The sequence below is a fragment of the Myotis lucifugus genome, unplaced genomic scaffold (genome assembly GCF_000147115.1).
Source record: "Myotis lucifugus unplaced genomic scaffold, Myoluc2.0 scaffold_0, whole genome shotgun sequence".
In the NCBI taxonomy this organism is placed as follows: domain Eukaryota; kingdom Metazoa; phylum Chordata; class Mammalia; order Chiroptera; family Vespertilionidae; genus Myotis; species Myotis lucifugus.
This window is the reverse complement of record NW_005871048.1, coordinates 47,129,962-47,153,706: the sequence shown is the minus strand read 5'-3', so window position 1 is coordinate 47,153,706 and position 23,745 is coordinate 47,129,962. Positions and strand designations below refer to the sequence as shown.

At 38.2% G+C, this 23,745-nt stretch overlaps 1 protein-coding gene across 2 annotated transcripts in view; it reads left to right on the top strand.

Moving 5' to 3' along the window:
* NDUFAF2 (NADH:ubiquinone oxidoreductase complex assembly factor 2) overlaps positions 1 to 23,745 on the top strand; it is a 102,509-nt gene that overhangs the window by 73,459 nt on the left and 5,305 nt on the right. For both annotated transcript variants that reach the window (XM_006081424.3, XM_023751689.1), the window contains one exon: positions 2,011 to 2,051. In XM_006081424.3, coding sequence (XP_006081486.1) covers positions 2,011 to 2,051 — 41 coding nt within the window. The remainder of the gene's footprint in view (positions 1 to 2,010; positions 2,052 to 23,745) is intronic.

Here is a 23,745-nt window from a genome sequence, read left to right as displayed (position 1 = left end):
AAGCTTTAGAAAATACATATCAGACTTTCCTCAAACTATTAATGTACCTTGGAATTAAAAAAAATATTTGGATTTTATTGAAATATTTTTGTTTTTCTAACTGTTAAGAAAAACTGAAAATGTTATAGACTCATCAATAAGACAAATTGTTGTTTTAGTTGTTTTTCTCATGGTGATAGTAACTATGCATTGTGCCATTATACTTTTTAGTATGATCTAATGCCGACAGTGTGTGTTCACAGACTCTAGAATACATGACAATCATTAGTAAAAAGTATAATAGCAAGTAATATGAAAGTGTTTTGAATCAACATATACAGTTGTTGCTAAAAGAATTATATTAACTAGAGGCCTGGTGCACGAATTCGTGCACCAGTGGGGTCCCTGGGCCTGGCCTGTGGGATCAGGCCGAAACTGGCTCTCTGACATCCCCCGAGGAGTTCCATATTGTGAGAGGGCGCAAGCCAGGCCAAGGGACCCCACCAGTACATGATCAGGGCCAGGGAGGGACGCAGGAGGTTGGCCAGCCGGGGAGAGACCATGGGAGGGCTCCAAGTGTGTCTGGCCCATCGTGCTCAGTCCCAATCAGCTGGACCCCAGCAGCAAGTTAACCTGATCGGGAGTGTCTGCCTCCTGGTGGTCAGTGCACATTATAGTGAATGGTTGAGCAGCCTTAACATATCATTAGCATATTATGCTTTGATTGGTTGAACGCACAACCGGACACTTAGCATATTAGGCTTTTATTATATAGGATATTATATAGGATGGTAGCACTAGCACATGGGTTGACAATTGTTATTATTTAAGTGCCAGATAGTAATTATTTTAGGCTTTGTGGGCCATGTGGTTTGTTACAACTACTCAACTTTGCTGTTGTAGCACAAAAGTAGCCATAGAAAATATATAAACAAGTAAGTGTGGCTGTGTTCCAATAATACCTTTTTTAAAATAGATATAGTTTTTATTCATTTCAGAGAGGGAAAGAGATATAAACATCAATGATGAGAGAGAATCATTGATTGGCTACCTCTTGCATGCCCCCCACTGGGGATTGAGCCTACAACCCGGGCATGTGCCCTGACTGGGAATGGAACTGTGACCTCTTGTTTCATAGGTTGACCACTCAACCACTGAGCCACGCTGACAGGGCAAAACCTTTTTTTATGGGTACTGAATTTGAGTTCTATGTAATTTTCACATGTCATGAAATATTGTTCTTCATTAGCTCTATATGGCTTGCAAGCTATAGTTTGCCAACCCTTGCCCTACCAGTTGATTTTTCTGAATTAAGTTTTTAATCTAGATTAAAATTGAAGATTTATTGCTTAAAAAGAGTTGCACGGCACATGTTGAATTATTTTAAAAGAAGCCTCTTTTATAGAAAAAAAATGCCTATAAGTATAGTTAAGTCAGTTTTATTTTGACTTCAAAGAGGCAGTTGAAAAATTTCATAAACCACTTCTTTCCTTGATTGCACAGAGGAATCTTACTGCTACTAACCTGGATTTCCTAATGCAGGTTAAAATTCCATTAAGACAATTTTTTTAGTGGAAGTATTCATTCAACAGCTGTATTAAATATCAACTCTTTCACCATAGCTGGTTTGGTTCAGTGTATAGAGCGTTGGTCTGCAGACCAAAGGGTCCTGGGTTTAATTCTGGTCAAGGGCACGTATGCCATACTTACACTAACTTGAATTCAGATGATTGTATGAGGTATGATGTTACTAGTAGGTATGAAAATGTCCCCTGTTTACCCTCCCAACTGTTGCATTTTTTTCATGACACAGATCACCTTCTGATATAATATGTTTGTGTGTTTCTTTTCTGAACTTCCTTCACTAGTATATATACTACGGAGAGAGGGAATTTATGTTTGGTTCCCTGTTATATTTCCAGTGCCTAAAACAATATATAACAGTTTCTCAATAAATATTTGTGTTATGCATGAATGAATAAAATGTTTGTGCAAGGTACAGGAAACTTACATTTAAATTTTTTTTTCTAGCTTGGATTAGAAAAACAAGAAAAACTCCACCTACAATGGAGGTAAGAATACATAAGGATAATATTCAAATAGCATGTGTTTATAATGCTGTGTTTCTCAATTGGGAATGTTTACTCCTAGGGATACATGAAGCCTCAGAATAAACATGATGCATCTTGCCAAAGTGTTCATTTTACTCCATAGAAAAGAATTTAAAACATTTTTATAATAAAATAAATGTACAATTATGGAATATAACAAAATTAGTAGAAAATTTTAAATTAAATAATAAAATTTAAAACAAAATGAAAACATTTTTTAGAAACTTTGGACTTACAGCAGCTTGCGTCAGGACATTTCCTCTGGCCCCTGAGAGTTCTCTGTTCTGATACAGATCCTTTGGGGGAAAAGTTTGGGAAACACTAAATATCTTGGGCCTATCCAAATCGTGTTCTGCTTATTTGCCCTTATTTTATATAAAACTTAAAATTTCATAATTTTATATAACTTTAATTCTATCAAGTATTCAAAGAAACTTTTAAATATCCAATAAGATTATAACATGTAGCACTTAGTAATTACTAGTTGAGTTGTCTTTTTATTTAAGACTTTAAAACAGCGGTCGTCAACAGGTGGTCCGTGAGGTCTGAAAGGTTGGCTACCACTGCTTTAAAAACATAGTTTTGGTAGTATGCTGAATAAAAAGCATAGCAGTGCTGTGGCACATGTGTTTGTAAAACATATTCATTTTGTAATTTTTATTTTATTTTATTTTTAAATCTTTGTTGTTCAGATTATTACAGTTGTTCCTCTTTTCCCCCCATAGCTCCCCTCCACCCAGTTCCCACCCCACCCTCTGCCCTTACCCATCCCCCTGTCCTCATCCATAGGTGTACGATTTTTTTCCAGTCTCTTCCCGTACCCCTCACACCCATTTCCCACTGAGAATTGTCAGTCTGATTCTATTATATTCACCAGTTTATTCTGTTCATCAGATTTTTTATTCACTTGATTTTTAGATTCACTTGTTGATAGATATGTATTTGTTGTTCATAATTTTTATCTTTACCTTTTTCTTCTTCTTCCTCTTCTTAAAGAATACCTTTCAGCATTTCATATAATACTAGTTTGGTGGTGCTGAACTCCTTTAGCTTTTTCTTGTCTGTGAAGCCCTTTATCTGACCTTCAATTCTGAATGATAGCTTTGCTGGGTAAAGTAATCTTGGTTGTAGCTTCTTGCTATTCATCACTTTGAATATTTCTTGCCACTCCCTTCTGACCTGCATAGTTTCTGTTGAGAAATCAGCTGACAATCGTATGGATACTCCCTTGTAGGTAACTGTTTTTCTCTTGCTGCTTTTAAGATTCTCTCTTTGTCTTTTGCTCTTGGCATTTTAATTATGATGTGTCTTGGTGTGGTCCTCTCTGGATTCCTTTTGTTTGGGGTTCTCTGTGCTTCTTGGACTTGTAAGTCTATTTCTTTCACCAGGTAGGGGAAGTTTTCTGTCATTGTTTCTTCAAATAGGTTTTCAATGTCTTGCTCTCTCTCTTCTTCTGGCACCCCTATAATTCGGATGTTGGTGCGCTTGAAGTTGTCCCAGAGGCTCCTTACACTATCTTCATATTTTTCGATTCTTTTTGCTTTTTGCTTTTCCAGTTGGGTGTTTTTTACTTCTTTGTACTTCAAATCTTTGACTTGATTCTTGTGATCCTCTAGTCTGCTGTTGGATCTCTGTATAATATTCTTTATTTCAGTCAGTGTATGCTTAATTTCTAGTTGGTCCTTTTCATATCCTCAAGGGTCTCACTAGATTTATTGAGGGTCTCACTAAATTTATTGGCAGTTTCTAGAAAATTCTTGAAAAACCTTATAACCCTGGTTTTGAACTCTATATCCAGTAGTTTGCTTTCCTCCATTTCTGTCATTTGTGACCTGTTTCTTTGTCTCCGCATTTTGGCTGCTTCCCTGTGTTGATAGAGTGGCTTTCTGTGCTAGGTGTCCTATAGGGCCCAGTGGCTCAGCCTCCCCAATTACCTGAGGTGGACACTCTTGCTGTACCCCTTTGTGGGTTGTGTGCACAGTCTTGTTGTAGTTAAGCCTTGATTGTTGTAGGTATCACTGGGAGGAATTGACCTCCAAGCCAATTGGCTGTAAGAATCAGCTGTGTCTACGGTGGGAGAACTTACGTGCTGGAGACACCTTTATGAGGCAAGACTTGCTTTAGTGGGGCTTTGGTGCTCACTGAGTCTGCCCCCTGAGTGTGTCCCTTATGGATCTGAGGAGTTGTAATCTGGATGGTCTCACTCTGACCACTGGGTACACTGGCACTTGGATCTCTAAGGAGGTGCTAATTTAGCCTCTGCCTGAGGCTACCCAGCAGGAGCTACGAGGAGATCTGCAGATTCCTCTTCCTTGTTTGGGATTTGGAGGTGCCCAAATGAGGCCCAGCTGTGAAGCAATGCAAGCTGCTGTGGGGCCTTGGGCCTTCTTTTGGATGTTCTGGGTCTCTCTGACCCAGCTGCAGTTTGTTAGGTAATTTTAGATTGCAAAGGGCCAGGCCATTCATATTCAAAAGCCTCTGTGCACAGCTTGGGTGGGGCGGGGTCTCAGAGACTCAACAGGGCGGAGCAAACAGCTATGGCTGATCCTCAGCCCTGCCCTAGGAGGCCCCGGGTCTCAGTGTCCTGCGGTAATCACTGCAAGCACCTCTGAGAGAAAGCAGCCCTCGAGTTCCGCCCACTGCCAGACAGTCCAGTTTCTCCCCGTATTAGTCTGGGTCCCCAGAGACTCGCCCGGAACTGCAGTTCAAGGCCTTCGGGAGCTTGTGTCTCCTTCCCCATTGAAAAAGACAACCGCGTCCTCAGTTGCCAGCCCTTTCCACGTGCACCTCCGTACCTCTGCACTTGACTTCCGCACCTCCTCTGAGTCTCAGTGTGCTTTTCCTTCTAGGTGTAGACTTTCCACTCAGCCAGCCTTCCTGTGGTTCTGGATGATGTCAGTTTTGTCTTTTAGTTCTATTTTTGAAGTGGTTGTGTGAGGCAGCAATTTCAGGTGTTTACCTATGCCACCATCTTGGTTTCTCCTATAATTTTTATTTTAAAACAATAGCATAAAGTGTTATAAAATATTTTGAAGAAATGTATTTCATAAAAGGAAATTTTCCAAATTCACTAGTATACTTCCTATTCCTTTTCTCCTACTACTTAGGACTTCCCTCCTCTTTTATTTCCTCTATTCCATCACTACTACAAACCCTTGACAACATAAGTTAGCTCCAACACTCAGCCCCCACTTGTTGGGAGGTGTGGTATTCCAGGGAAGAACTCATAATGACCATAAGTTGGAATACCTATCTTTACTTGCTCCATTTCTCCTACACTGACCACATCAATGTTTGTCTGGCCAAGGTCTGAGTGATCACATCTCTAAGCTCATCTCTAGCTTTGTATGTTGCTCCCACCTTGCCCTGTTCTACTCTTTGTCGACCCTTCTTTCTAATGTCAGTGAAGCTTGGAAGAAAAAGGGGAAAAAGTCGGTGTGATCCAAGATTAGAAGTATCACCAGTGGTTTACATTGCTAGGGTGGATCCAGGAGCCCTTTGATTCACCTTCTCTTGGTCATAAGAGGTACTGTTCTTAGAGCAAAGGCATTTCTTCTATCATCAGAACTTTGAAAGCTTTCTTCTATGGAAGCATTGATATGAAAAGTGAGTAGATGGAGGCTACTGCAATACTCTGTCCTAAGGCACCACCCTTGTGAATTTTAGGTAATCCCAGCATTTCAACCTTTAATATCTAAAAAGGAGCCCTCTCTTGCCTCTTTTCTAATGTGCTATTAATCACATCATTCTTTAAGCTCTTCTGTACCCTCCCCAACACACACACACACACACACACACACACACACACACACACACCTATTCCTCCCTCCTGACACTTTCTATTGTGTTTCAGGAATTTCTATTTCTTTGTTAGCAAATTACCCTGCACCTTAAATATTGTCCTAAGAACTTTCTCTACCACATAGTTTATTTTGCTGTTGTAATAGTTATGGTATGGTTCAGTGTTGCTAGCCCTGCAGCCATTCTTTTTTTTTTTTTTAATATATTTTTATTGATTACAGAGAAGAAGGGAGAGGGAGAGAGAGATAGAAATATCAATGATGAGAGAGAACCATTGATCGGCTGACTCCTGCATGCCTCCTACTGGGGATCAAGCCCACAACCCTGGGCATGTGCCCTGACCAGGAATTGAACTGTGGCCTCCTGGTTCATAGATCAGTGCTCAACCACTGAGCCACGCCGGTTCGGCTGCAGCCATTCTTTTGTTTTACTCTTTTCATACTCTGCTCTGGCCTATAATGTGTTGATCTTGCAGTTTAACAATGATATTTCTGAATTCTTAAGGCCCTATTCACTATTTCTTCAAATAACTGGCCTTTAAAGGAATTCTCTCTACCTAGTATTATTATGTTCATTTTATAAGTTACAGAATTGAAATGTCTTAAAATTGACTGTTACATAATTTACTAGGCAACTGAAAAATGCACAGGAGTACTCAGAGATTCAGGATAAACCCATTTATTTTCAGATGTTTCACGTGTACTAGTACAGTGACTCAGGGGAGCCTGTTTCCAAATCCTGAGCCCCTGAATATGGAGCAAGCTTTCCCTTTATACCCTTTGGTTTCTTTGTCCCCCAAATATGGATCAGACTTCCGGACCTTTCGCAGGCTTTGGAAAAAGCCCCGTGTGTTGGGATGGGGGACGTGAGATCACACCTAAAGGCCTGGCCTGGTGCCAGCGCTGATAACTCCCTCCGGGGGTTGTGTATTGTTCATGGTTTATGGCCTCTGTAAAATGGGAGTATTTAGGTAAGTAGGTCTTGCAAGACCAAATAATTAAGGAAGGGGCAGTGAGTTAATTATCAGCTAGCAAGAATGTGCATTGAAAGGCAGGTTACTGGCACAGATTCAGATTGCTAGCCGACACCCCCCAAAAATAGTATTCTTATGTTCCCCATCATTTCCCCCCCCCCCCCCGCCTTGATCCTTAAAAGCTGATTTTCAGCCTTGGGGATTCAATAGAAGACTCAAAGCTAGAGAGTAGGGTGTTCAGCAGCTCAAGTCTTTTTCATCTTCATCACTCAAAGTATTGTAATGGCAGTCCAGAGATCAGGTCTGGAGTAACATCTGGGGCTTCAGGGCTTACTGATTCTATCTCTATTAGCTGTTCTAAAACCCCTTGGCTTTCTTAGAGGAAGGGAGAGGGAATCTACACAGGTTTCTTCATTTCCGGCTTCAAAGCAGTTGGAGTGGTGAGAAGCATGTCTCAGGGTCCCACCTATTTCTTCTCCAGTTGGCCCATCATCCTTGGTCTGCTCATGTCTGTCTAACTGCCTAACACTTCCCCTCAAGGATCCTGCCTATGAATTCTTTCAGGGAAAGTGGACATCAGTGGGCTCCTCTGACTACTTCCATGCTAAGGAGGGACGAAATTTTCTTTCAGAGCCAAGAGATCCTTGATCTCTGTCAGAGGGACGATGAGGCCTGGGCATGGAAGGAGGTGGGCTTGTGACCTGGCGGAGACAAACTGAATTATAAAATTTAGTATTATTGAGCAGTTAGAACAGCAAGAATTACAATAAATGGTCTGATGGAAGGGAAAGAAAACATTTCAGTTCTAACAATTTCCTATTGAAATAGATTTTTTCTCCTTAAAATCACCCTTATGTATATTAAAGAGCCAAATTAAGACCTATTTATCTATTGCATTCAATTTGGTCTGATTGTTTGCATAAACACAAGAATGGTGACTGACCGCCTTTGCCAGAATTTTATGATTGAGTCTCAATGTGCCCCTTAGGGCAGGGAAGCCAAGCCATCCAGCTACCATCAGGCCTGCCTGCAATATCTGTTGGGTTAGGTGAATTCTTACCTGCAGCGGCTCCACCTGGGCTGCACCCTAGGCTTCAAGGCCCATCTCAGCAGCCCTCCTACTCATCATGGCCTAGAGCAGTGATGGCGAACCTATGACACGCGTGTCAGAGCTGACCCGCGAACTCATTTTTTTGGTTGATTTTTTTTTTTTGTTAAATGGCATTTAAATATATAAAATAAATATCACAAATGTAAGTCTTTGTTTTACTATGGTTGCAAATATCAAAAAATTTCTATATGTGACACGGCACCAGAGTTAAGTTAGGGTTTTTCAAAATGCTGACACGCCGAGCTCAAAAGGTTCACCATCACTGGCCTAGAGTGTGTGGGGGTTCTGCAGGGACACAGAGGCGCCCTGGTTGCTCCCCTTCCACTCTGACCAACCGCCAGTGATGGCAGGGTATGGGCCTGACGCTCCAGCGCCATCCATTTTCAGGGCTACCAAGCAAGATACCTGGCTTTCTCCATGGCACTCTTATTGGCTTCAAGTCTTCAGAGTCCACACAGGACTCTTTAAAACATGGCACTCCAGTCAAAGTTTTCAGTCAATAAAACCACCATTGGAAACCGGTCTTATTGAATTTATGCAAAGGAATGCATTGCCATGATTCATTCATTAAGAATTGCCAAATTTTGGAGGAATCATATAGGGAGAAAAATACACTAACCTGCTTTAAGATCTTCTGCTTTTCCTTGCCAGTCCTTTCCATGGACTCTTCAGAAGATGTAATATTTTTCCAAATGCATTATAACAAAACAGTGTAACCGTCTCCAAATGACAAGAAGAAATTTAATATGACACGGTTACGGATTTCATTATAATGCAGATGACATGAAATGTCCTTTCTGTAAAACCCAACATTCTATAATATCAATTCACTATTTCTTCAAATAACTGACCTTTAAAGGAGTTCTCTCTACCTAGTATTATTATGTTCATTTTATAAGTTACAGAATTGAAATGTCTTAAAATTTACAATTTGCATATTTAATTCTACTTTTCTGTGGACTTAAATTGCAAAGGTGGAGTGTATATGTGTTTGGAAAACTAGATCCCTACCCCCAACCTCGCATTATCACTTTGGGGAATAGATTGGAAATGGGTAAGAAAACTGTGGCATGTTCATACACTGGGTTATGAATGAAGTAGAGCTGCATGAATGAAGTAGAGCTGCATGTATCAACATGGATAAATCTCAGAAACATGATATGTATTGAGCAAAAAGAGCAAGTTGAATAAGATTTTATACAGTATGATGCCATGTATATGAAGTTTAAAAGCAGGGAAAAAATAATGGACTATCCAGTAAAGTTAGTGAGTTAAACAAATGAGTTTACTTTCTCTTCAAGCCTAATGAAAATAACAGTGAAGGAATTTATATTAAAAAGCATAAACCTAAATTGAAGAGGCACAAAACAGCAACAGTGCTTCAGAAGCTGGAAAGCAGATGAACAACTGGTAACAGATTTAGCAAAACTGAGAATAACTCCTCTGACAGAGGAAAAAGCCCAGAAGTAACCCAATTTAAATTGTAAAACCCCAGAATGCTTAGTAATTGGCAGTGCCAGGAAACTCTGAAAGTGGACTTGAGGCTTATGCTGAAAATCTGTTTAGGAAGCAATTTGATACTAACAAATAAATGTAGAAGAAATAATAGAGTTGAAAAACCAGCATTTATTAACTGTTATTAATTCAGGGGAAAATCATTACTGGATACTACAACCATTGGGTCAAATTGGAGAACAGAAGGTTTACATGGTATCAAGGTAGCCCCCTGAAAATTACTTATTAATTACAATGGGTAAAAAGACATCTGTAGTGGGCAAATCTGGAGTATAACACCTTAACCAAGTGGTCAAAATTATACCAGGTAAAACAACTACAAAGGACAGTATTGGGATAATTGGTGAAGTTTGAACATGAACCATATATTAAGAATAGCATTGTATCAATGCTAAATCTGAAGAAAAAGAAAAGGATGCTGTTATATTCCCTTTGTAAAAGTCGGAAACCTAGGCAACTTCTCTACCCAGTTGAAAACTGTAATTTTATTCATGGAAAAGTGAAAACAGAGGAATTAAATGAACACATACAAACTGAACATATCAAGTGAGGTTGAATTATAAATAAGCACATGGGAAATAAATAGAATTCATTTATTATCTCCAAGAAAAACAGAATTTGAGTAGCAAAAGAAAAGTAATTCCAGTATACTAGATAACTCCCTTGTTCATAGTGTTTACTCATAATATAAATATTGAATATTGATCTACAACTATATTGAGAATATTAGGCCACAAGAATGATGGGGAAAGTCTTCATTTTTAATAATGAGAAGTTAATGTACAATGTTTAAAACTGAAAAGTAAAGAATTAATAATATGAGAATGTTATTTAGATATAATGGAGGGGTCAGTGTGCTTTATAGCTATCAAACACATTTGTGGCTCCCTGGTTTATATGTACTATAACCATAAACATTAGCTAAAAGAATATAAAGTAGTTTCTTCTGGGGAGAGGGAAATGTTATTTTTAATAAAAAGCCTTTTAGAACGACCTGGTCCTACAAACTATGTGAGTATATAACTTTGATTTTAAAAAAATAATTTTTAACAACACATACACAATGTTATAGATGAAGGGTAGGAAAGTTTTTCTTTAAAGTGCCAAATAGCCTGGCTAGTGTGGTGCAGTGGTTGAGCGTCAAGCTAGGAACCAGGTCACGGTTCGATTGCCGATCAGGGCATATGCCCAGGTTGCGGACTCCATCCCCAGTGGGGAGCATGCAGGAGGCAGCCGGTCAATGATTCTCTATCATTGATGTTTCTATCTCTCTCTCTCTCCCTCTCCTTTCCTCTCTGAAATCAATAAAAATATACTTTTTTAAAAGCGCCAAATAGTAAATATTTCTGACATTGTGAGACAGTCTTGGTTGCAACTCTTTTAACTCTGCCATTATAGTGTCAAAGCAGTTATAGATAATATGGAAACAAGTATTCAATAGAACTTTATTTACAAAACAGGTGGCAGATAGATCCTAGTTTGCTAGACCTTGCTATTGTTCAGTGGTTTTCAGATTGGGATACCTGTACCCCTGGGTACATAAAGGCTTCCTATGCAATATACAAGTATGGATAGACTTTAAAGAATTTATTTCCATATTCTCTCTTTCCATATGTCGTCTTCCCTAAAAATGATCTGCATAAGAACTTCTTCTTGTCTGCCAGTTTTCCTTTCTGACTTATTTCTTAATCATCTCTCACTTTTCAAAAAGAAAACCTTACTCCTGTCCATATTAAATCTTATGATAGTGCATTGCCTTGGGGTTTAAGAACCTCCAGGGCACTAAAATGAAGAGACTGTTGGAGAGTGAATCTCTCCCTCAGGAGAGTCCCGTGAGAGCAAAGCAGAGAAAACTTCAATAAAAATTATTGAAGGGACAACACTTTATTTCATCCAGGCAACAAACTCATACAAGGCTCCATACCTTATAGTTTCTCTTTCTAGCTAGCTAGCTAGCTGTCCATTTATCTATGTTAAAATTAAAATTCACAAGTGAGAAGGTTGTCATGGGGACACATAATAAAACATTTATTTGAATTTTAAAAGTTAAGTTAGACTTTCTCTGACACAGTAAGTCAGATTTGGCTGATTGGGTTTGACAATGAGGACAGGCTTTGCCAATTAAGTTACCTGGTTATATTTTCCATAAATTGAATAAGCTAAACTGAGGCTTCAAGGCTTTGACAAAACATATTTAAAGCATGCATTCAATATGCAATAAACTGGAAAATACATCCTTTGCCATTATTTAAATGTCAACTTAAATGTGCAAGGTAGTACATAGTTTTCAAAAGTTTTAGGAAATAAGTGTGCAAAAAAATTTAGAAAACTACTGCTACTATTGTTTATGAATATACAAAGATGTAGTGCAAGTATAAAAATATGCCTGAAATACTTAAAATTCTAAAATATCAAAGTCATTTAAGGAATTATCATAGTAATATGCATAAGAAACAATCATTGTGGTGGCCCAGTGTTTGGCATTCCTCTTTAAAGCCTTGATGCTTTTTTAAATTCATTTGGTTAATTCTTCAGCACCTGGCATGTGCTTAATAACCAACATAATTTCTTTGTAGACTGCTGTTGTACATACCACCCCTCCTAGATATCATAACTGTTAAATTATGTTTAGATTCTATTTTTGGTATCAATTTTTCCTCTGTGAAACTGAATTAGTTTGTTTCTCTAAGGCAGCAAGGAAAACACATTCCCATATTGCCTTCAGAAATTGGATCGTATTGCAAGGTCACACAGGAGCATTCAGTGGTACAGTCACTCTGGAATCTGGTTTCCAAGACTAGAAAGGATATATCCTGAGCTTGATCAAAGTCCCATTCTTTATTTACCTACTCACATATTTACAAAGAGGTGGTTGAATGGGTTTATTGCCAGATTTTTATGCCAGTCATTTGACCTCTCTCATGCCTAACCCATTTGTGCCTGCCTTTGACCAGGCACAGGAACAGGCTCGTCCCCACTTGGAGTGCCTGAGGCTCTGCAGTTTAAACCTCTGCCAGTGTAATTGTGGGGCATTTTTGTGACTCTTTGGCTTGGCCTGTACCATAACTTAACTTGATTTTTTTCCTTTGTTTTATTAAAACATTAATATAACAATAATTTATAAAATAGAAATAATGAGCCCTAGCCGGGATGGTTCAGTGGATAGAGTGTCAGCCTGCGGACTAAAGGGTCCCAGGTTCGATTCCGGTCAAGGGCATGTACCTTGGTTGCGGGCACATCCCCAGTAGGGGGTGTGCAGGAGGCAGCTGATCGATGTTTCTCACTCATCGATGTTTCTGGCTCTCTGTCCCTCTCCCTTCCTCTCTGTAAAAAATCAATAAAATATATTTTTTTAAAAATAGAAATAATGAATTACCCCAAATCCTGTGGCTGGCTATATAACTGTTAACATTAACAAGTGAGTTTACCCATGCATACATTGGTACATAACTGTAATTTTGATATACTTATTATTTTGTATTGATTCTGTAGTCCTAACTATCATAATGAATAAAAGCAAACACTTGAAACAGTAATGTAACACTTAGAGATGCCTTTCTATGTGCCTTCTTTGATACCTCTAGCTTTGTAAAAACGAAAATATAAAATTTGTCATGCTTAGAAAACTGTAGTTAGAAATGAAAGTAGCCCTAACTGGTTTGGCTCAGTGGAGAGAGCACCGGCCTGCGGACTGAAAGGTCCTAGGTTCGATTCTGGTCAAGGGCATGTACCTTGGTTGCGGGCACATCCCCAGTAGGGGGTGTTCAGGAGGCAGCTGATCGATGTTTCTCCCTCATAGCTGTTTCTAACTCTCTATCCCTCCCCCTTCCCCTCTGTTAAAAAAAAAAAAATCAATAAAAAATATTTTTAAAAAAGAAATGAAAGTATATCATTTGAGTGTTTTGAGCTCTTCATGCACTTTTAACCATAAGCTAGTGTGCTTCTCTAACTGTAGGTATTTACTTATATATCATGCAAGAAAATTTTATGCCAGTTTGTGTTATAAATTTTTTTGGTTTTCAAAACATCAATTTTAGGATACTAAAAAGTAGTATCTCAAATTTCAAGTATCTACACATCTCCCTCTAAAAGGATTGCTTCCTATATAGTCTATGCAAAGCTGAGGTCTGAGTTTGAGCTTAGGTTATTTTTAGCACATTTTTTCTTCTCTTTTGAGCTTTATCTGACTTTTAAGGAGCAGAACAGAAAAGGTGTTGTTTTCAAGTTGTAATAAATAAAGTCCTATTCATTATTTTTAGATATACTTGTACTCAATTCTTCTGAGATTTCATTATAACTTACTAGGTGCATATTTAAAAGTATACAGAATTAGTTCTGAGTAGTTAACCTTCTGAGTCATATATCATCAGTTACTAAGACAAGTCTTATTTCAGTTTTAGAACTGGGCTTACATCCAGAGTGAAAAAGGTTAAGGGAGTTAAAATGAGGTTAGGGGGGTTTTTTTGTTTCAGTTTTAGAACTGGGCTTACAAGGTTAAGGGAGTTAAAATGAGGTTAGGGGGTTTTTTTTTCTTATTCTTTTTATGCTTTTTTTTCCAGTTATCTCACTTATAATTTAAAAATAAAAATAAATAAATTGCTGCTGACCACTTTTATCAGATATAATTTGATTTCTTTAAATGGGAAAGTGGGATAATGATGTTTAAGAAAATGGTATTGATTTCTTTGGTGATGTACCCTCTAGGACACCAAGCCACAGTTGATTGCCTCTGATTTTATTATGTCTGTAGGCATGCCAGATTTTATTCTCAAATGCATATTATGACCATGATAAAACACTGTACTCATTTGCTAACTATATGATGTTGCTATGGTAATAAGGAATTAGGCATTTTTATATATTTTTTCAGATATTTATGTGTTCATTTCATTCAAATATACTTAATTTCCTTCTCCAATATCACATTCTGGTGTCACTATGATGCATTTCTTTACCAGTATTCCAAAACATGAGTAAATGGATATGTCATCCAGAGCAGGGTTTTTCAGCTTATGGGATACATTAGTGGATTGTGAAATCAATTTAGTGGGTTATAAGTATTTTTTCTTTTTAATGAAGTAGAAAAAATATGGGATAGAAAATACCAGCATATAAAACCTTACTAAGAGTATTATTTTCTGAAATTCCTGTTTCAGATACACACTTATAAATATATACATGTACCAAGTTGTGGTGTAAAATGTATTTCTTATTGTGATGGTTAATTGTTATGTGTCAACTTGGCTAGGCCACACTCTCAAGTACAGTGGGGCCTTGACTTATGAGTGTCCCGATTAACGAGTTTTTCGAGATACGAGCCGTCTCTCGGTCGATTTTTTGCTTTGAGTTGCGAGCTAAAATTCGGGTTACGAGCCAGCTTCAGATACGCCACCGCTAGTTCGCGCAGCGAACGTCTTAGTGAATGCCACAACATCAGCCCAGCATCACGTGTCTCACTCGTTCACTTTAAGATTTGACATACGAGTAATTTGAGTTATGAGCTCCGTCATGGAACGAATTAAACTCGTAAGTCAAGGCCCTACTGTATTTGGTAAAAAACAGTAGTCTAGATTTTGCTGTGAAGGTGTATTTGGGTGTGTGTTTTTTTTTCCAGATGAGATTAGCATTTTCAATAGATTTTGAGTAAACCAGATTACCCTCCATAGTGTAGATAGACCTCATTCAATCAGTTGAAGACCTAAGAGAAAAAAGACTGACATTCTCTGAGGAAGAGGGGATTCTGCCTGCCTGGAGACTGCTTTTGGACTTGAGCTGCAACATCACCTTTTCCCTGGGTCTCCAGCCTGTTAGCCTACCAGGAAGATTTGGACTTAATCAGCCTCCACAATTATGTGAACCAATTCCTTAAAACCAATCAATCTCTCCCCTCCCCCTATACATTTTCATATACATATATATACACACACATGTTCATACACATACATACATGTATATACGATACTGAGTACCCGCTATGTGCTAGGCATTGTTCTAGGTATCTGGTGAAAATACGCATCTGGTGTAATTCACAGGGCTCTTTGTAATAGAAACAGTAAATATGGCATAGTGAAAGAAACAACCCAAATGTTTATTTGTTAATGAGTCATGATATGGCTGCTCATTGGAAGCTGTCTGCTCACCACATTGGAAGCTGGGAAGCAAGTGAGAAACTGATCAGAGTATCCCCTTGTCTGCCATGGCCAGTTTGGGTTTTATTCTAAGGACCCATTAAAGGATTTTAAATGAGAAGTGGCATGAAAGGTCAGTGTGAGGAAACCTATTAGGAGGTCATTGCAGACTAGCAAGAAATGGAAATAGTTGGCAATGGAGATGGAAAGAACTGCATGAATCAAGATACATTTTGGAGGAGGAATTGACAAAATTTAGTCTTAAGTGGATTTAGGAGGTAAGGAAAATAGGAATAGTTTTAGTAAATGTACACAGTTGTGTAAGAGACATCCAAGTGGACACATCAATTAGATAGTTGGATATATGATTCTTGAGCTTGGAGAGTGGTCTGGTCTGAAATTTGAGATTCTTCGCCATATATAGACTGTAAAGTTATAAGATTGGAAACAATGTAGGGGGAAAGTATAGAAAGAGAATAGGACCTCGAATTGAGTCCTGCAGCACTTCAGAGCTTTGGCTGAGAAGAAGGAACTAAAAGTTTGATATAAGATATTTGGATATTTTACAGGTATCTCAAATCCCATAAGTCTAAAATGAAACTCCACTTTTCTTCTATTTCCCATCATGGTCAATGACATTATCTGTCATCACTCATCAGAAACTTGGGGATTGTCCTGATCTTGTTCACTTCTACATACTTGGTGACCAAGACTTCCTTTTGAATATCTTAACAATCTGTCTTTTCTTCTCCATCTCACTCCCATAGTCTTGGGTTCTGCCCTAATGATTTCTCCCTTGCGTTTCTGCAGTAGCATTCTGATTTCTCTATTCCAATCTTGCCTGCATCCAATCCAATTTCTACAGTTGCCAGAGTCATTTTTTTTAACGTGGTATAGACATTTAAATCTTTCTGCTATGGTTGCCAGATTTCTCAAATAAAAATACAGGGAACCTACTTAAATTTAACTTTTAAACAAACAATGAATAATAGTAAATGTAAGTGTGTCCCATGCAATATTTAGGACATACTTATACTAAAAAATGACCTGTTTTTTATCTGAAATTCAAATGAAGTATTCTACTCTTTTACCTGGAAACCTACTCTTGCTTCAAAGTAAAAAAATTTTTCAGGATTTCATGGGTTTCAGGATTAAACCTCAATGTCCTAACATTGCATGTCATATGAACCACTGACAGTGTCCTGAGTTTGCAGTGCTGCTTTACTCTTCCATTCCTGCAAACATGTACTTTATATCTTCCCAGAATGCCCCTGCTCTTCTCAGTTCTCTGGTTATTTTAAGACTCAGGCATCACCTTCTCTAGGAAGTCATTTCCAACCCCCTAGTCCAGCCGTGGGCAAACTACGGCCCGCGGGCCGGATCCGGCCCCTTTGAAATGAATAAAACTAAAAAAAAAAAAAAAAAAAAGACCGTACCCTTTTATGTAATGATGTTTACTTTGAATTTATATTAGTTCACACAAACACTCCATCCATGCTTTTGTTCCGGCCCTCCGGTCCAGTTTAAGAACCCATTGTGGCCCTCGAGTCAAAAAGTTTGCCCACCCCTGCCTAGTCCCTACCATGTAGACCATAATAGGAACACAAGCTTTCCTTCTGTTTCTCATATCATTATTTGCTTAATATCACAAAATTAATCATATTGTAATTAATATTTTTACCTATCTCTCTTCTCTAGATTGTGAATTCCTTAAGGACAAGGTAAAAATTGTGTCTTGTCACTCTGTATCCTTGGCACATAGTGGGCTCTCGATATATAAATGAATCAATGAATGAGTGAGACAGAAGGCAAGAACCCATGCACATTAGCCACATAATTGGCCATTGGTGCTTACCCAGCTCTTCCCACCTTGACTCCTGGATAAGTCTGTGTTGCAGCAAGCCACCTCCTTGGCCTATCCTCCTCTCGGCTCCCAAGGAAGCTCCATAAGAGTATGAGCCAGGTTTTGTTTCCTCTATCTCCCAGGCTTTGAATTGTAGGTGCTCAGGATACCTTTGTTTAGTAAAAGAAAGAATGAATAGTGCATGAATGAATGAGTATATCTTGGAGGACAGCCTTCAGCAGGACAATTTTTTATTCTCTAGAGAAGCTGGAGCCCCAATTTCTCTAACTATATCTCACCTCTTCTTGACCCACCCCTCTCTTCCCTTCCTTAACCTAGGACCGTGGTCGGCAAACTGCGGCTCGCGAGCCACATGCGGCTCTTTGGCCCTTTGAGTGTGGCCGCGAAGTTTCAATCGCACTGTACGTGCGCCCGCACGTGGTATATTGTGGAAGAGCCACACTCAAGGGGCCGCAGTTTGCCGACCACTGACCTAGGAGGTAACTGTTTTCTCCCTACAGCAGCTGGCGCATAACAGCTCAACAAATGTTAGCAATCATTCGCAGATGGAACCTCCTCTTCCTCCAGGGCTCCAGTGCTCTGCCACTTACTTCCCTGTTCAGGAGCCCAGGCCTGGAAAGCCATGGGGCCTGACATTGCTTTCTCTCCCAGGGATTGTGGTCTTCCCTTCTCACACAAGGGAGTAAGGTTTCCTTTGTCTCCCACCAGGGCAATTCAATTAAGTAAGACTAAAGTTAAACAAGTCTATTTATTTTTTTATTAATGTTTATTGGCTAAATTTCTTTTTCAATTAAATAATTGTATCTTTATGTTCAAAGTCTTTTTTTCATATACTAGTTTATGGAAGTTCATTTATATCAAAGGAAATACCACCTACAAAACTATTAATGACTTAGGCTCTGTGATTAGTTCTTTTTAATGACATTTTGAGATTTAATAATCTGGCTCAAATTCAAAGAAAGAAAACTCAATGCCAGAAATTCCTAGCCAGCAAGGAATATAAACAAATTTTACAATTGTCTCCTCAAATAACAAGAATAATTGAGATCAACTTCTTGCAATTAGAAATGTTTTGAAAAACGTGCAGGGGAAAAGTTCAAGAAAGCATGTCAAAACAACAAAACTCAGTCTAATGTTCATTATTGTAACTGATCAAAGTCTGTTTGCAGTATATTTGAATGTTAATAAATTAAATGTGACATTGATTTGGCAGAGGCACACTAGTAATTGGCAAAAACACATAGCAGGAGCAGCTTCTGCTAAAGCAGAACTTGCTTGGTTGTTGTTTCATTCTAATAGATTTCTTAGCAACCCAGTGCTATCATACTAACCTAACTGTCATTTATTTACCCTTTTGGTTTCTACTCCCATCCAGGCAAGATTAAATTCATTTTTTATTACTAATCTAGCAGGTGTTGTCTCTGGTCTGAACACAAAGTACCTTTTGGTGACCTTGTACCTCTCCCGTTTTTCTCTTATCTCTTTCACATATTAAAAAAGGGTGATCTAATAACTTATTATTATATTCTGTCAGTTCAACTTGTAGAACTAAAAATGTAGTTTAATTAAACAGTTTGGCAGTATTTTTAATCTTAGGCATTCTGTTGCATTTGCTAGGCCTGAATTATTTCATGGTATGTTATAAAATTGACAATGGAAAAAAATATTCAGCTTACAACATTTTGAAATAGTTGTTCCCCAAATTCCCATTGTAATTATGTTGATTGTGGGGCAGGGGTGTATAATATATTTTAGGAGGCCATTTTCTGAATAAGACCCTTCTACAGTAACCGACGTCTATGGTTTAGGGACCTGGAACATACTTTGTGCCAAATAGTCACTTGCAATCTATTTACTAAATCTTTTTGTATTCTTAAAAAATGTTTTTTCTTAAATTGACTCAAAGTCATTGTACTCATATTTAAATTTTTAAATGTTCAAGGTTAAAACTGGAGAGATAGATATAGGGTTAGGAGATTGAGGTCTTGAATTATATTATGAAAACCATTATTTATACACACATATGGCAAAAATGTATAAGCACACTAAATTAAAAAATACTACTAACGTTTTACATATCTTAAATGAGTAATAATGAAAATTTATTATTTATAGTTACTGTCTGTTACTTACTAGGTAATATCTCTAAAATGTTTTGTATGTATATGTAGAACTGCATCCAAATATTCAATTCCACTTAATAGTATAGACTCAGAGTTGTTCACTCCCACACCTCTGGTCCAAGTATGGCCCCTGAGATGCAGAATGGCAGAGAGACAGAAGAATCTTTGGGTAACCTTTTAACTCACTCAGATATATTTCTCAACCTTTCTCTTTTCCTGATACTCATCAAGTAAACTAAACTTTCTTCCAGTTACTATAACTCCAACAGAGAGCACTTGTGATCAGCTCTCTCTCTCTTCTCAGATACTAGAGTGCAGTTCAAGGTCCAGCTTTACAATGCTTCAGTTTCCTTTATCTCTCCCAAGGCATCATCACAGAGACCTTAGTCCTAGTCTGCCATTTGTTTTACCTCTTTTTTGTAGTTCTAGTATCCATTTCTGTTATCTAATATCTCCCACAGCTATAACTATATATTAGAGCTGATTTTTTTCACCATCTTGGAAAATTCCAAGAATGTACTAGAATATCACATAAGGGACTGTATGATTGGAGTGGGATTATATTGTGCCTAAGATCTATGCATGACTTGTAAGTCAACATGTTAGTAGATTGCATTTTCAAGTTTTGTTTTTGTCTGTATTTTATTAATAAATAAAAAAACTTTAAAAGCTTTTTATCATTACCATACCTAACAATTTACAGCATTGAATACAACAATAGTACAACTAGTATTAGGGCTCTTAAGCAGGGCTCTTAGCAAAGACTTGACATTGGAAAGGACTTAAGCTACAATCTTTTGTATACTTGAGTTCACATCACTGAATTAATGAATAGTACACAATAAATAACCATTACTGTGACTATTCTACAAAAACAGGGATGAGCTTGTTAAAGACATCCAGAGCTTTTTCTTTTTTAAAAATATTTTTTTCAGTGTAATCTTTCACAAACAATGGTAATTTATAATGTGACATAAAGAAACTATGTAGACTCAAATACTTAATACTTTACAGCTGTATGTTTGTTTTCCCAATGTCAAGCATAAGCAAATTTGCTCCAACTGACCATTCCTACTGTCTGTTGAAAGGAGAAAAGTTGTCACAGAACAATAGTCATTCGTAGAAGATGTATTTAAGGAGAGGTTTGAAATAACAGATTAGATACAGCTCATGCTTTTTCTATTGTCATTATGGTTTCTTTCTTTTCTTCCCTGAGATTGGTATCCTTCAATACTTCATTCCTAGGGACTCTTTGATGTGACCTTCTGAGAATGGAGTTGACCTCATGCATGACTTTCTAATTGTTAACTCCACTGCACTCAGCTTCAGATGGAGAAGTTCCATTGTTGACATACTCCTCTAAGTCCCAGGCCAGGGAAGCCAAGGACAATGGTATAAGACATGGAAGACTTGGTGGGCAGAAGCTCTTTGTCAGATGGGAATAGGGAGGGAATGAGGCATTGTCCTCCCTCCCATATAGGTGCTATTAATTTGAGGGCTGCATATGATCACTACAAGTCCTTTTGCCTTTCAGGCTGCACTTCTCAACTTAGTGGTAACTGGTGTCTTTGCAAAGCTTGAAAAGTCCTCTAGGTGGGGATACAGTCATGATATGCCTCACAACCCACAGCAGTAGTTTCAGTGGACAGTATGATGATGTTCCTCATTTGCTGAAGGATTTTGGAAGAGGTGGATATAAAGTTAAGGGCATTGAGTACCTAACAGAATGTCCAAAGATCTAGCATTTTCCTCTGCAATGAAGTTCTTCATTCTGATCATTTCTGGTGCTATTCGTTCCTTTATGTAGAGTTGAATTTCTGTTCATCTCATTTTCCTTCAGTCTGAAGTACTTTCTTTAATGTTTCTTGTAGAAGAGGCTAGCTTGTGAAAAATTCAGCCTCTATTTGTCTGAAAATGTCATGATACCTTTATTTTTTAGGGATATTTTCACTGGATACAGGATTCTAAGTTGAGAGCTTTTCTTTTCTTTCAGCACATTAAAATAATTCTAATGTTTTATACCTTGCATTGTTTCTGATGAGAACTGTAGTATTTATCTTTTTTAAAATCCTCACTCAAGGATATGTTTCCATTGATTTTAGAGAGAGAGGAAGGAAAAGGGGGGAGTGAAAATGAGAGAGGAGGGAAGAGAGAGAGAAAGAGAGAGAGACACATTGATCGGTTGGTTGCCTCCCGTACACACCCAACCTGCAACCTAGGCAAGTGCCCTGACCGGGAATTGAATCTGTGACCTTTTGGTGTATGGGACAGTGCTCCAACCAGCTGAACTACTGGCTAAGGCAGTGATATGTCTTTTTGCTGTAGCTGGTTTTAAGATTTTCTCTTTATCATTAATTTTTAGCAATTGATTTTGATGTGCTTTGGTTTTGTACTTATCCTGCTTGGAGTTTTGTGGGGGGTTTTTTAGTACTTTGGCTATGTAGATTTATATATTTATCTATTTGGAATATCTTCAGTCATTATTTCCTCTCCTCCTTTTTTTTCTCTATGACTCCAGTTACATGTATGTTGGGCTGCATAATATTGTCCTACAGCTCACTGAGGTGCTGGTTCATTTTTTTAAACTTTTTATCTCTCTTGCTTCAGTTTGGATAATTTCCATTGCCTTTAGATCCATTTTTCCTCTGTAGCAGTGGTCGGCAAACTGCAGCTCGGCAAACTGCAGCTCGGCAAACCGCGGCTCACGAGCCACATGCGGCTCTTTGGCCCCTTGAGTGTGGCTCTTCCACAAAATACCGACTTCTGCGCATGGGCCACGAAGTTTCAATCGCACTGTACGTGCATGCCCCCACGTGTATTTTGTGGAAGAGCCACACTCAAGGGGCCAAAGAGCCGCATGTGGCTCACGAGCCGTAGTTTGCCAACCACAGCTCTGTAGTGTCTAATCTGCTGTTAAGCATATGCATTAATTTTGTTTTCATTTTACATATTGTATTTTCACCTCTAGAAGTTCAATTTGTGTTTGTTTTTTTTAATAATTTCTATTTCTTTTCCATTTATGTTCATTTTCCTTTTGGACATTGAACATATTTCTAGTAGTTGTGATAAAGTCCTTGTCTGTTAATGTCATCATTTCTGCCATATTTGGTTTTGTTTCTATTGACTGGAAAGGTTTGAATTAAAAGATTAAATACAGCTCATGCTTTTTCTATTGTCATTATGGTTTCTTTCTCTTCCCTGAGATTCGTATCCTTCAATACTTTATTCCCGGGACTCTGATATGACCTTCTGAGAATGGGGTTGACCTCATGCATAACTTTCTCATTGTTTTAGATCACCTTTTCTTCTTCACTTCTTGATTGAATGATGAACAATGAAATAGTATATTGTTTACTATATTGTCTGGATTTTGTTGTCTTCCTTTAAAAAATGTTGAGGTTTGTTTGGGAGTACATTATATGTGAATCAGTGCAAACTTTTGTAGACTTATTTTTAAGTTCTGTTAGAGTGGATCTAGGCCAATGCTGTCCAATAGGAGTTTTTGCAATGATGGAAATGTTTTATATCTGCACTTACCAATATAGTGTCCAGTAGACACATTTGGCTATTGTGTCTGGTACAATTGAAGGACTAAATCATTGTAACTAATTTAAATAACAATGTTACTAGTAGCTACTGTATTAGACAGTGCCGGTCTAGAGTTACCTCTACTGGCATACCAGTTTATCCTTCCTCCTAAGGAGGGATCTTTTGCAAGTCTTTATATGAATGCCCTACCTGTTCAGTGAGGAATCTCTAGCTAATTAGAACTTGAATGTCTCCTAGTCTCATGCAAACTCCAGCAGTTGTTTGGTTTAATTATTCTTTAACCAGGAATTGACCTTCCTGGCCCTCTAGACTCTCATCCTACCACATACAGCTTAATGTTCAGCTCAACACTCAAGTGGGTCCTTATGCACATTTCTAGTAATCTTTCGGTGTATTCTGGTACTCTACCCCACAAATTTCAGCTTCCTCAGTCTCCCCAATCATCACTATCTCTTTAGCTCAATGAGACCTCCAACCTCTACTTGGATTCCCCCACCCTGAGCAGCAGCCCATAATATGCTGCTACACAGAAAGCTGAGGTGAGGCAGGGCTTATCTCATTTGTATCCCTTCTCTCAAGGATCACAGTATT